Here is a 13,450-nt window from a genome sequence, read left to right as displayed (position 1 = left end):
CTGTTTGTTTATCTCTTTAGTTTCCTTTATTTTTTTTCTCAAATCTTTTTTCTTTTAAATTTTTTTTCTCGCTCTGGCGACTGGCGAGTGTTCCCTTATAACGACAAACGGCGAAGTCTTCTTTTGAGGGATGGCTCGAGATTTGTGGGAGTGTCATTTTGCCGTGGTATTCCCTGCCTATGCCCGCTTTGGCGGTGTTCTATTAGTTATTTTGAAATTAAATTCAGCACGGATTCGTATGGTTTGAACTTGTATTGTAGTTAATAGCCCTGCTCGTTGTCCCGTGCTTTGGGGTCTCTCTCTCCTGGCTTCACCGGGTTCTCTCTCCCCAAGTATGGTGGAGCTCGGGCCAACGAATATAGTGGCTAGCCATTCGGTTCCGGGAAACACCGACACTGGGGGTGGGGCGGTCTGTGCGGCGTGATATTTCCTCTGATCCTATGAGGCTATTCTGATGACTTGATGACCTGTTTGATTTGGTCTAGTTTTATTTTTTTTTTTAATTTCTGCGTTTGTTATTTATTTATGAATATTCAGGAATGAAATTTATTTATTGGTTTAATCTTCCTTTTTTAATAATAAATATATAATATAAGTCACATTTCTCTCTACAATTGTGCGTATGCCCGAATGGCTCACAGCTCAGTTTGAGCTAGCCATTCTCATTTTTCTCTCACAATGCTTAAAGTCGCGCAAGTTGGACAGATCAGTGTTTTTCCTGTTTTTTTTTCTTTACGATTTTATGTGAAAAGATTTTGTTACAAGGTGTTTTTTTATCATAAATTTGATGAATAATTTACCATGGCATATACAACCTACGAAAGAGCTTTTCCACCGTTTTGCTCTGGAGGTTGGGCACCAACGCTAAGACGGCGGTGGACGCAAAGTCACAAACATCTCACAAAAATCCTATTGTAACGCGCTATTAAGACATTGTTGATGAAATAAATTATCTATCTATCTATCTATCTATCTATATAAACGAAGAAAAAACATGTTTTGAACTGACTTTATAATTTTTGAGTTTTTGATTTATATTTGACTTTATAATTTTGTTACTGCTCGAGAAGCTAGAAATCTACCGAGAGAGCAGTAATGCCTCGATTTGTTGATTCCTAAAAACCTCCACCTTTCAGCGTTATCGAGGAAGGATCGTTAACATGAGCTTCATTTTCCCGCCATTCCTAATCTCCCATTCTAAAACCGTGTTTTAGCTGAGTTTTTGGGATCGTTCGAAAAATAACAATTTCGATTTCGATTGCTTCAACGGCTTTAACGCTTCGCAACCTCCATTTTTAGCCAAAATAAACGATAACTGATGCAAAAATCAGTCCAGATAAATGAAATAAATGCAAAATCGCTTTCTAAATGCGACTGCAAAGAATCTTAACCAAAACTAAGTTTTATCCAGAATTTCTAGTTTAAACTAATTCCTACTTAAAACCGTAAGTACAAACATGTAAAAAAATGGTCAAAGGAACAGAAGATAGTTTTAAAACTTATTAAATTAAAGAAAATGACCCTAAAAACTCACGAGAAAATGTCACAAAATATTCTTAATTTTTTTATGAAAATTTTTGCATTATTTTGCATTGCATTCTCTGTAAAATAGTCAAGTTATTAATCCCTTGGTGACTCTTACAAATTGGCAGTGTAATTTGGTGTGCAGCATCTCACGACCGTTCTCACATTTTGTTGCAGTAAGTATTTAACGTAATTTTTTTACACTGTGACGTCCTTTGTTAGTCTTTTGAGGCGCTGGAAAAGCAATAAATTTTCCAGGAACCACCCATGTTATATCTCCTCCTTCAGGACTCTGGATATATCTGTACATTTCTACAACGAATGTTTCCAAATAAAAGAGCCTACAGATTTTAGACGGAAGAGATGCTTTTTCCAAGCTAGAGAAAAAATGCACGAGAGGCAATCTCGGAGCTGATTTTATGTTTGAAGTGTCGCGAAAGGAAAGATATGGACCCGATGAAATATTCAGGGTTCTGACACACTTTCTCAGCAGAGTATCTTAGAACGAGTATCGCAAAGACTCCCACGAGAAAAGCCGCATTTGTTAGATTTTCTCGGGAATTTTCATGATCAAATAGCACAATTATTTTTCGAGAATGAGAACGATCATCGAGAATTCTTTTGAGTGTCACAATATACTCGTAGACTTGCCCAATGTCTGGTGGTCCGGAGTATCCAGAGGAGTAACTAAAGTCCACCTGAAGACCCAAAAGGGCTGGAAAGAAGGTGATTTGACGGTCTGATTTGGGATGGGCATAGTTTTCCAGAGATACAAGACACAATCGACCGTTTAAAATTTCTCGATAGAATTTAACTTTACTCATTTAAATTGTGCAATTAACTCTCACAAGAATTTTTTTGCTAACGAACAAATTCAATCGGGTTTGCTTTAATTAAATTTTCCGAAGCATTTATTTTTTTGAGCATCAGTTTCAAGTGGAAGAAAATAGATCACCGTAGAAGCAATATAGATGCAGAAGTCTCTGTTGGTGGTGCTAAAGGCAGCTCGCCTATTGAAAATCGAAACCCAAAAGGACCCCACAGGACGTCTTTTTTTCCTTCTTCCAGCAAATTCACAATATCTCGAGCACAAATTCTCATGATCCTCTGCTTCAGTATTTATCTGAATCCCACCAAAAGATCAACAAGATCAACACTGGTGATATCTGTGTTAACCCTCCAGTCGTTGCAAATTTTTTGCTCCCTATCCGCATTTTCTGCTGACGATCATCCCGGCATTCGGACGGTATTTTGAGGATGATAAAGTGACTGTGGAAATTTTTCACATTGGAGTGATGTTTTGGTAAATGTTTTTTGCTCAATTCTCCTGCTCATTATTGTGTATTTTGGAAATGACTTTTTGGCTCTCATATTGCTTCAAAAAAAAAAATCACACAAAATTGTTTGTTTGAAGTGCGCGAGCAATATACTGAGACTAGAATGGTCAATGTTTTGATGGTCAGTTTTTGGGAACGATAAAGCGCCAAAATCTCATTAATTGGATCGAGGGGGCAATTCATAAAGGTCTCCGTGGAGCAAAACACAATCTGACTCGAACTCGTTTCTCCTGGACATCCTCCCGCGTCACTTTTTGGGCCGCCAATTGGTGTCAAGAGAGAAACACACTTTATGAGAAAATCTTCCTTTCTATTTTTGGCCAATTCACCAATTTCTGATAAGGATTTCGATATGATACGCACTATCCACGCTCTGTCCATTCTCTTACCATACTCTGCCTAATCAATCATACTATGCAACAAATTCAGGAGATCTTCTCTTTGTATTTCAATATGGTCTGTGGAAATTGGCGCCAACCGCGCCAAACACTTTTGCGATTATTCAGGGGAATTCCAGAAAACGTTTGCATATTTCAATTGATTCTCATTAACTTTATATCGTGATACAGTAGAGTCTCGCTATAAGCCATCGCTCTATAGTCCACAATTTATCGACCGTTGATTTCAAAACACTGATAGGTTATGTTTTTTAGTATGCGAAATTCATAATTATTTTAATATTTTTGGCAAACTTTACTAAGTAGTTGTGATAATTGTGATCCACAATGAAGAGAGCAAAGACAAGTACCACAATCGCAAAGAAAGTGGAAGCCGTCGAGCAATTTCAATACTAAAAATCGTTGATAATTTTAAAAAATTACATGGAGTATATAGTGCGACCCAAGTGTCAAATTTGAAACCAAATATGGACTATAGCGAGACTCTACTGTATTCCTTTTTTATACTGGCATTTCCCTATAATTGCACAGCAGATACGCGAATTGCTGATGGAAGTGCTTATATCGATGATTTCATGCAACACCGTTCTAAATTTGCTCAAAATATAGATTTATTTTGAAATATTACTGTTCACGACTGTGAACATGAGTAATTTTTTATAAAATATTTAATCCTTTTCTTTTTATTATTTCTTTCTAAAAGTTGATAAATCATACTAACTTCTCATTGTTTATATTTGGAAGAATATAGGGCAATTGTGGAAGAACGTACAATGTACTTGCAAGTAGGGGAAGAAATTTGCTTGCTCATTATATTTTGTCACATTTCCCCCAAGTTGCAGTAGGCGTGCATCAAAATTTGTACTTTCTCCCACCTCTTTAGAATTAAGAAAGTATTGTAATATAAATAATTGATTTGTGGGAAAATAAATCAGTAGCGTCTTTTCCATGGAATCTAGCTACGGCTTATGCATAGAAACTCACAAGAGTGATGCAGTAGTGGAAAGGACAAGTAAGTAAGGCAAAAACTTTGTCTTTTCACTAAGTCTTCTCATGCAGGAATCCTCCCAAGTTCTTTTAAGAAAGAGCTGCCTTTAAGAAGGCGCTCTAATTATTAGAATTTTGTCCCCCAGTGACTGTAGAGCGTCATAGGCGCTCTCTTCACCGGAATTCCTAGGTAAACCCTCCCAAAATTCTAAGATAAATCCTAACAGCTCTGCCACTGTCTATTCATTGGTCCTTACGGCCTTTTTAATTGAACCCTGTTTTTTTTTCGTTCTCTTGTTGGTTTATTTGGGTTTTTTTGCGACCGAAAAATTTAAATTGCTCTCAAGATTTCTAAGCATAATTCTTCTAAATCTAAAATTTGTCACTCACCATTTTTTTCTCGCGGGTTGCTGCTTCAGTCAATCTCGTCCCCTGAAAATTGAATCGTAAAATCATAAGTAAAATAAAAACCTTTTTTCAGTGGAACGTAAGAATATTAAGTTTGTTCCCGAGAGAGTCCCTCCGACTCCTCTCTATAAGGCCACAGAGGCTCCGCCACCACCGCCTCCAGAAGCCTTTCAGAAATCAGAAAAGCCATCTCTGGAAAAGTTGCTCCAAGATCCTACTTCTGGACCAAGGCCAATCACCATACAGGAGTATTTGGCTAGAAGATCGTCCTCAAAACGCCTCTTTGAGCTTCCTAAGAAGAAGCACAGACGAAGCCGCGGAGGCAGAAAAGTCCAGCAACGGCGCAGAAGAAAAGCCGTGAAGGTGTTGGAGGCAAAATTAGCCGAAATTAACTCCAAAATCCAGAGGCTGGATGCGGAAGAATCTCACCAAGGGACACATTTTCACTCATAACAACTTTTATTCACTTTATTTGATTTTTTAAACACTTTTTTGTCAAATAAACACAATTTTATTTTGGCACAAAATTCCACTGCATTTCTTTTTTCTCTACATACACTGATTGAGAAAGAGAACTTTGCACTCGTCACACAAGCAATGGACACAAAGGGTATTCTTGATGACGCTGCGAAACACGCGGTAGAAATGGAACAATTGCTTACTAATTATAAAAAAGAGGGCAAACGTGAAACGCGGGAGTCAATTCAGCGTCGTCTCGCGAAAATTGAAGAGAGATGGAAAGAATTTCAAAGTAATCACATTCAGCTTGACCAACACCTAAGCAAAGATGACGAATATTTCAAAAATGACTTTTATGGCGCGACTCAAAAAGTATATATGGAGGCGAAATTCCTGATGGAAGAAAAGCTCAAAGAATTGTCGTCTGATGACGATAAGACTCAGCATCCCGTGTCCGATGGCCAATCTTCGGATGAAGATGATGCTGAGGCTCGTTCCTCAAGTAAGACAGAGTTGTCTTATACAGGTGTTTATCCGAAATGGCCGGATAACCCTCTTCGAGATTTTCCAAATTTTTCACGCTCGCAAGAGCAGCTGTCACATGAGCCACAGCGTCTTGGCGAATTTTCTGGATCTCGACATATCTCGTGGGGAGATGATGTACTACGGGGTGGATTGAACATCGGTTATTCACATGCGCGTAAAGAGATGCCACTAGGAGATAGCGCGGAGAAGCTTTCTTCAAATAAAAGGGACAGATAATCCTAACCGGCTTATGTAGGTGAGATTCTTAACGTGAGCTAACTCGGAGTGCATGAAAATTCGATTTAGAGCTGAAGTTGGGAGACGCCATTCAGTTATCTTGAATAAAATTCGTGAAATTATACAAATTTTGTATTTAAACCAAAATATCAAGGATTTGGATGAACTGACAGAAAAGTGTTATATGGGTAAAATGTAGACCAGAATGTTCTCTATAATTTTTCCATAGAACATGATCTCATCGATTACTCAGAAGCCAAGATAATCGAGGTTTTTTGTTTCTTCGGTAGATTACTGACGGCAATTCATATACGAAGGTCAAGGAGATGAACTCCCTCCGGATGCGTCAGGGGGTGCAATCCTTTCAGGTTTTTTGTTTCTTAACTCGTTTTTTCATCCATCAGAGTGCCCCAAGTAGTCATTTGTTGAACTTCAACTATATCAAAGAATTGTTGTATTCTATGGGACTTTCCATTTAAAACCCTATTTTAAGTGTCTTGGTGGAGTAGAGGCAGTCAAATTGGCATCTGAGTGGTTTCAAAGCGTTATTATGGTAAAAATCAATTTTTTCACACTTAAACGGCAAAATCGGAGTGATAGCGTAGTCTGAGTGGAAAATGATGTATGGACGAAATGTAGAGACAAATGTGCTCTACAATTATGTCGAAGTAATCATCAAAATCGGTTCAGCGACATTCGAGATAATTGAGGTTATGTGATATTGAAATTGGTTTTTCGACTGTGGCGCCCCTGGTGTTGGTCCCACGAAGTTCAAATGTTCTAGAAAGTTGTAGTATTTGGTGAGATCTTTCGTTTAAGCCCTCATTCATCAAAATCGGTCACATAGAACCGGAGATATGATTTTTTAAATTTTGTGAACTTTGACCCCTCATATCTCCGGTTCTATTGAAACCACAGCGCACATACGCACCATTTTGGAAACGTCCTAGACTGGACTACAACATACTAAAATTTCATTAACTTGCACAATGCCGTTTTTGAGAAAAGTGACTTTGAATTTCGATGAATTTTGACGCTATCACAGCGCCACCTGTAGTGACTTTTTGAACTTCCATCTGAAAGTGCTCATCGATACGAAACCAAAAAGGTAAAATTTATGTCGATATGTTAATTAGAACCGGAGATAGAGGCCGGTCAATGTTCGAACTTTGACCCCTTATAGCTCGGGTCAGGGGTTATGGATCGACTTAAGGTTTTTTTTGTTTGATAGGTATAATCAACGGTTACAACATACTAAAATTTCAGCCCGATTGCATAAGGAATTTTTGAGTTATTTAACTTTTAAGATTTAAAAATTTTCTTTTTAATAATAGCGCCCCTAGCGGTGGTTTTATGAACTTGCGATGTTAGAAGAGGAAGTGGCATTTCACGAGAGCTTTCCAAAAAGCCCTCATTTTTTAAATTGTGACAATTAGAACCGGAGTTATGGCCATTTTAAGAAAATTTTTTTGGACCCTTATAGCTCGTGTCAGGGGGGTCGGGGGACCTTAAGTTTGGTATTGATGGAAAGCTCTAAGGCCCAGCTATAACATACTAAAATTTGAGCCCGCTCGATGCCATAGGGCCGGAGCTATTGAGAAAACAAAAAAAGGGGGGTCTTCAAAATGTCGGAAGGAGGGGTGGGGGGTGGGGGGTCAATGCACCATGTTGCAATTTTCATACGATATTTAACCTTTGCCGAAAACCGCAAGTCGATATCTTTTTTAGTTTAGGAGCTATTAAGCTCCAAAGAGCGGCCGGCCGGCCGGCCGGGAACGTAACTTAGCCCCCCATATATTCGTGATCAGGAAGTGGCGAAACACATTTTGGCCAAGTTTGAGCGCGATCGGAGGACATGAAATTTTGTTAGGATTATAGTAGGTGAGATTGTTAAGAATCTCACCTAATATCGCAAAATCACGAGAGGAACAATGTTCAAACTTTCACTAGTTTTTCGGGTGGAGATCATTCAAAGGAGAATGCTCTACCGCAAGGTTTTCGTGGACCTAATTTTTATCAATCCTTCGATCAACAAGGATTTGCAGGACAACCTCAGAATGTTCCTGGCTATTATTTTGTTCCCTTTATGCCACAAGGGAATCAGTGGACACAAGGTCCAAATTTTTCTCAATTCAATACACCGTTTCCAGGGCCGCATGCGTCGCATAGACCAAAATTGCCACCCGTAAAAATTGGCAAATTTTCTGGAAAGGCTGTTGAATGGAAAGGATTTTATGAGTTATTCATTCATATAATTCATAATGATCCATATCTTCATGATACTGAAAAGTTTTCGTATCTATTATCGTATCTCGATGGAGATGCAAAGAAGGTTATAAGTAAAATCACCCCGATAGGTGATAATTACAAAGCAGCATTGAAGCTGCTAAAAGAAAGGTATGACAATAAGAGAGAAATTATTATGAGTCATATCGACATCCTGACTGATATGAAGAAGGTTGGCCAAAACAGTGCCACGGACATTATAACTCTTCATGATCAAATTAACGAGGCCCTTGAGGGACTAAGAGGTCAAGGATGTTGTACTGAAAATTGGGATCCTTTAATTATTGGATTCGCAATAAAAAAAACTGGATACAGATGCTCTTAGATACCTTGAGGAATTGCTTCCCGATCCAATTGAAATGCCCACACTCGCACAATTTATGACTTTCCTACGCAAGAGGCACAGAGTGCTCAAAGCAAACGATAAAGAGGATTCAGGTGATCCTGAAAGCAAGAAAAAAGGTGCGAAGAAAGAAACCGTTAAAAAGTCATTTCATCTCACCAGCAAGATGGCTTGTTTTCTGTGCAAAGAAGCTCATGGAATAACAAACTGTCCGAAATTCCAAGAGCTGACATCTTACAACAAACATCAAACAGCTCTTAAGCTTGATCTTTGCCTTAATTGCTTGTCACATAAAAAGGACAAGGAATGTAAGAGCAAAAGGAATTGTCAGCATTGTGATCAAAAGCATCACACCTTGCTACATTATGAGAAAAAATCTCAAGTTAAAGAAACTAAACCTAAGAAAACTGATGTATTAGTTCTATCTACGGATAATCAGGAAGAACAGAAGGATTCTGAAGAGTTTGAGGATTCTGAGCATGTCTCCCTGCATACAAGCTCAACTTCGCCATTATTTCCTACAATTCTCATGAAAGCGAGAGCAAATGGAGGAGATTGGCATTATCTTCGTGCGTTGCTTGATACAGGATCTGGGGATTCCTTCATATCAGAACAAGCAGCCCAAGAACTTGCGTTGCCACGCGAGAGAATTAATGCACCCATTCGAGGAATAGGTGGAAGTGCAGCTGCTGTCTCGAAACATCAGGTTCAGATCATTCTAGCGCCGAGATTTCCATCAACTTATAAACTTGAGGTTGGAGCACTTGTACTATCCTCGCTCACAGGACTATTACCACAACAACCTATCAAAACTGATTCATACAAAGGATTGAAGGTTGATAACATTCTGATGGCAGATCCAACATTCATGACACCAGGATCCATAGACATGATCCTTGGTGCACAGATTTATGCATCAGTTTTGAAGAATGGGATAAAAAGATCAAACACTATTAGCGCACAGAACACAGAGTTTGGATGGATCTTAACAGGATCTCATAGTCAAAAGAAACTTCCAGAAAGTAAAATAATTAGCATGATTTCGATGGCTGAAATTGATCGAAAATTACAGCTTTTCTGGGAAATGGATCAACACACAGAGCCACATAGGGTGCTACATCGTGTTGAAAAGGAGTTTGCAGAAACACATTCAAGAACCGAAGATGGACGATATGTAGTCCAATTGCCATTTAAAGGTAATCCTTCGGAACTAGGAGATTCAAAAAAACAAGCAATGGCTCGCTTTATTAATATGGAAAAGAAATTCGCCACAAACGAGCAACTAAGAAAGGATTACTCTGAATTTATTCATGAGTATATTTCTTTGGGGCATATGTCGCTTGCACCTCCTGATGGTGGAAAATATTATTTGCCACATCACGCGGTTTTTAAGAAAGAAAGTTCCACGACCAAGACGCGTGTTGTCTTTGATGCGTCTTGTAAGACATCAACTGGAAAAAGCTTGAATTCAGTGTTGCATGCTGGTCCAAAGCTGCAACAAAATTTAAATCAGATTATCATACGTCGGTGTAAATACAAGTATGTATACACTGCTGACATCGAGAAGATGTTCAGGCAGATAATCGTAGCAGAAGGACACAGAGATTACTTAAGAATTCTGTGGAGAGACAGCCCTGAGCAACCAATTCGTGAGTACAGGTTAAATACGGTGACGTATGGAACTGCACCGGCCACGTACTTGTCGGTGAAAGTTCTGATGCAGTTGGCTGAAGACGAAGGAGCGCAATTCCCTGGTGCTGTCGCCGCCATAAAAGATTTTTACGTCGATGACGTAATGACAGGGGCAGACACAGTGGAGGGTGCTCTTCAAATTCAGAATGAATTGATCAATTTGCTACAAAAGGGAGGCATGAATTTGAGAAAATGGACTAGTAACAAACCTGAGTTGCTAGCAAACCTCTCTGAAGAACAAATTGAAGCTAAGTATCTGCAACTGACTGAAAATGAGACATTAACAGCTCTTGGTGTTGGTTGGGATCCTAACACCGACCAATTTTCTTACAAAATAAAACCAACTCCTCGCTCTGGTCAGATGGACAAGAGAATGATACTATCCGATCTGGCTTCTATCTATGATCCTATTGGTTGGCTAGCTCCAGTAACTATAAGAGCTAGATTAATCATGCAGAGAGCATGTAAGGATCAAGTAGACTGGAACAAACCTGTTTCAAAAGGCATCGTGGATGATTGGAAAGAATTTCTACGTAACCTTCCAGAGGTGGAAAAAATAAGAATTCCGAGATACATGAACTATTCACCAGGAGCAAATATACAGTTGCATGGTTTCTCGGACGCTTCGGAGAAGGCGTACGGCGCAGTGGTGTATGCACGTGTTGAAAAGGATAGTCTCGTGATGATACTACCACTTGCTGCTAAAACACGGGTTGTTCCATTGGACAAACCATACACAATGCCTCGACTTGAGCTCTGTGGAGCAGTTTTGCTAGCTGAGCTCCTTGATATGACTTTGAAAACACTCGATATCGCGGATGTAAACTGTCATGCTTGGATTGATTCTAAAATAGTCCTGGCATGGCTTCGAAGAGATGCATCTGAATGGGGTGATTATGTAGCCCAACGGATCGAAAAAATTCATAAATATACAGATAAAAAGATTTGGCAATATGTTTCCACAGAAGAAAATCCAGCAGATCTTCTGTCGCGAGGAATTTGTCCTTCAAAATTACGTACCACCAAACTATGGTGGAGAGGACCAACATGGCTAAAGGATCCTGAGGATTATTGGCCAGATAAGGAGCATGAGCATCTGAGAATGGTAGAAGAAGCGTGTATGGCTGCCACATCTACTTTAATTCCGTTGTCGTTGATAGACAGGGATGATTTTTTCGACCACATGGCTGCTGAAGAAAAAATACCAGAATTAGATATACCAGAGAATGAGCTTCTGGATAAATATGATTCCTTATCGAAGACAATTCGTATCGCAGCATATTACTTCAGATTTATTAACTTGTTAAAGAAAAAGATCAAACAAGAGGTCCTTTGACAACTAAAGAGTTGAGAGAGGCGGAACTGTTTCTGGTCAAGTCACTCCAAGCAAAATATTTCGGACCAGAAGTTTATCGACTTCAAAAGAAACTTCCTATTCTCTCCAAAAGTAAGATACTCTCGTTGAGTCCATTTCTTGATGAGGATGGACTTCTTAGAGTGGGAGGAAGACTCGAAAATTCAGAACTCCCATATGGGGCAAAACATCCAGTTTTGATACCCCAGAAATCTCATTTGGCTAATTTAATTATACGTGAAGCCCATCATTCCACATTACATGGAGGAATTTCACTGACGTTGAATTATCTAAGGAACAAATATTGGATTCCTAATTCGAGAAATACTGTAAAGAGTATAATAGACAAATGTCTAATTTGTTTCAGACATAAAAGACACACTTCGGATCAGCTGATGGGAAATCTTCCGGATTCGAGAGTGACTTCATCTCCTCCCTTTACTTCGTGCGGAGTTGATTTCGCTGGACCTTTCTTCACGAGGGCGTCAAAAGTAAGGGGAGTTGCGAAGACCAAAAGCTATATCGCTATATTTGTCTGTTTCAGCACGAAAGCCGTACATATGGAACTCGTCAGTGATTTTACAAAAGAAGCTTTTCTAGCTGCGTTCAAAAGATTTATGTCACGCAGAGGAAAACCAGCCAACATATATAGTGATAATGGCACAAACTTGGTTGGTGCGAAGAACGTACTAGAAAAGGAATTGAAAAAGGCGACAAAAGATGCAACCGAAAATGCATCAAGATATGCAGCTGAGGAAGGGATACAATGGCATCTAATCCCACCAGCAGCTCCTCATTTTGGTGGATTATGGGAAGCTGCAGTAAAGTCAGCGAAGAAACACTTGAAGATAGTGTTGAGGGATACAACTCTTTCGTATGAGGAATTCACGACAGTCCTAACACGCGTAGAAGCGGCCTTAAACTCAAGGCCAATTTCCCGGCTGTCTAACGATCCGAACGATCTTTCTGCCCTGTCGCCGGGACACTTCCTCATCGGAAGGCAAATCTTGGCCCCGCCCGAAGACGAAGTGGAAGAGGAAGAACCACTTAGACGTTGGAAAAAAGTTACGAGGCTGAATCAGTCCTTATGGAAAAGATGGTCTCGTGACTATTTACAGCATTTGCAGCAGCGCTACAAATGGCAGAGACTGAAAGAGCCTGTGGAGATAGGAGACTTAGTTCTTATCACGGACGGAAACATACCTCCTCAACGATGGCCATTGGCATCGTGTGATGGCCATTGGCCATTGGCAGTCATTAGAATCCATCCAGGATCTGATGGTATTAACAGAGTGGTGGATTTGAAGACTAAGGATGGGGAAAAAAGACGTCCAATCACTAAGATAGCGAAGCTTCCGATTGATCAGAAGCCTGATCGGACAGACTCTGATTTTAGACAAACCCCTAGTACGAGTAATTTCGCTTGGGCAAATCGTCAAAACAACAGACCAAGATTTAGAAATAGTTCCTGGAAAAGCACACTTCTTTTCATGCTGTTAGCGCTTTTCACTCTTGGAGCTACTCAAACTCACAGTCACTCTGCAGTTCGAAATCATAATTACACTATTGTTGAACCACAACCAGGTCTTTATGTTGAGGAACTAGGTGTAGCAAGGCTCAAGAGAGGAATATTGCGAATTGAAACGGATTATCGTTACGACCAATTTTCAAAGGACAGACTGACAATAGAGGACACTCTTAAAAATACATCAAATGCGTGTCGGGAAGCTGAAGAACTCACTCATGATGTGAGATGTAAATACTATATCGAACATCTTCGACACAAGGTGGGTTCAGTCATTGAAAAAATTGAAAATATATACACTTCCGCAGTTAGAAAACGAAGAGGACTATTAGGCCAGGCTTTAACCTATGTCTTCGGAGTGAATGATGAAGTTTA

General features: G+C 39.5%; 1 protein-coding gene across 1 annotated transcript; it reads left to right on the top strand.

The window, feature by feature from the left end:
• The first annotated feature begins 5,491 nt into the window (after nucleotides 1-5,491).
• On the top strand, nucleotides 5,492-11,532 carry LOC129808492 (uncharacterized). Its single transcript, XM_055858269.1, has 2 exons — nucleotides 5,492-5,615; nucleotides 8,477-11,532. Exons 1-2 carry the CDS (start codon nucleotides 5,492-5,494, stop codon nucleotides 11,530-11,532), a joined length of 3,180 nt encoding a protein of 1,059 aa, XP_055714244.1.
• Nucleotides 11,533-13,450: the final 1,918 nt, after the last annotated feature.

This window comes from Phlebotomus papatasi, chromosome 4, assembly GCF_024763615.1.
Source record: "Phlebotomus papatasi isolate M1 chromosome 4, Ppap_2.1, whole genome shotgun sequence".
Taxonomy (NCBI): Eukaryota; Metazoa; Arthropoda; class Insecta; order Diptera; family Psychodidae; genus Phlebotomus; species Phlebotomus papatasi.
This window is presented reverse-complemented; position numbering and strand designations above follow the sequence as displayed.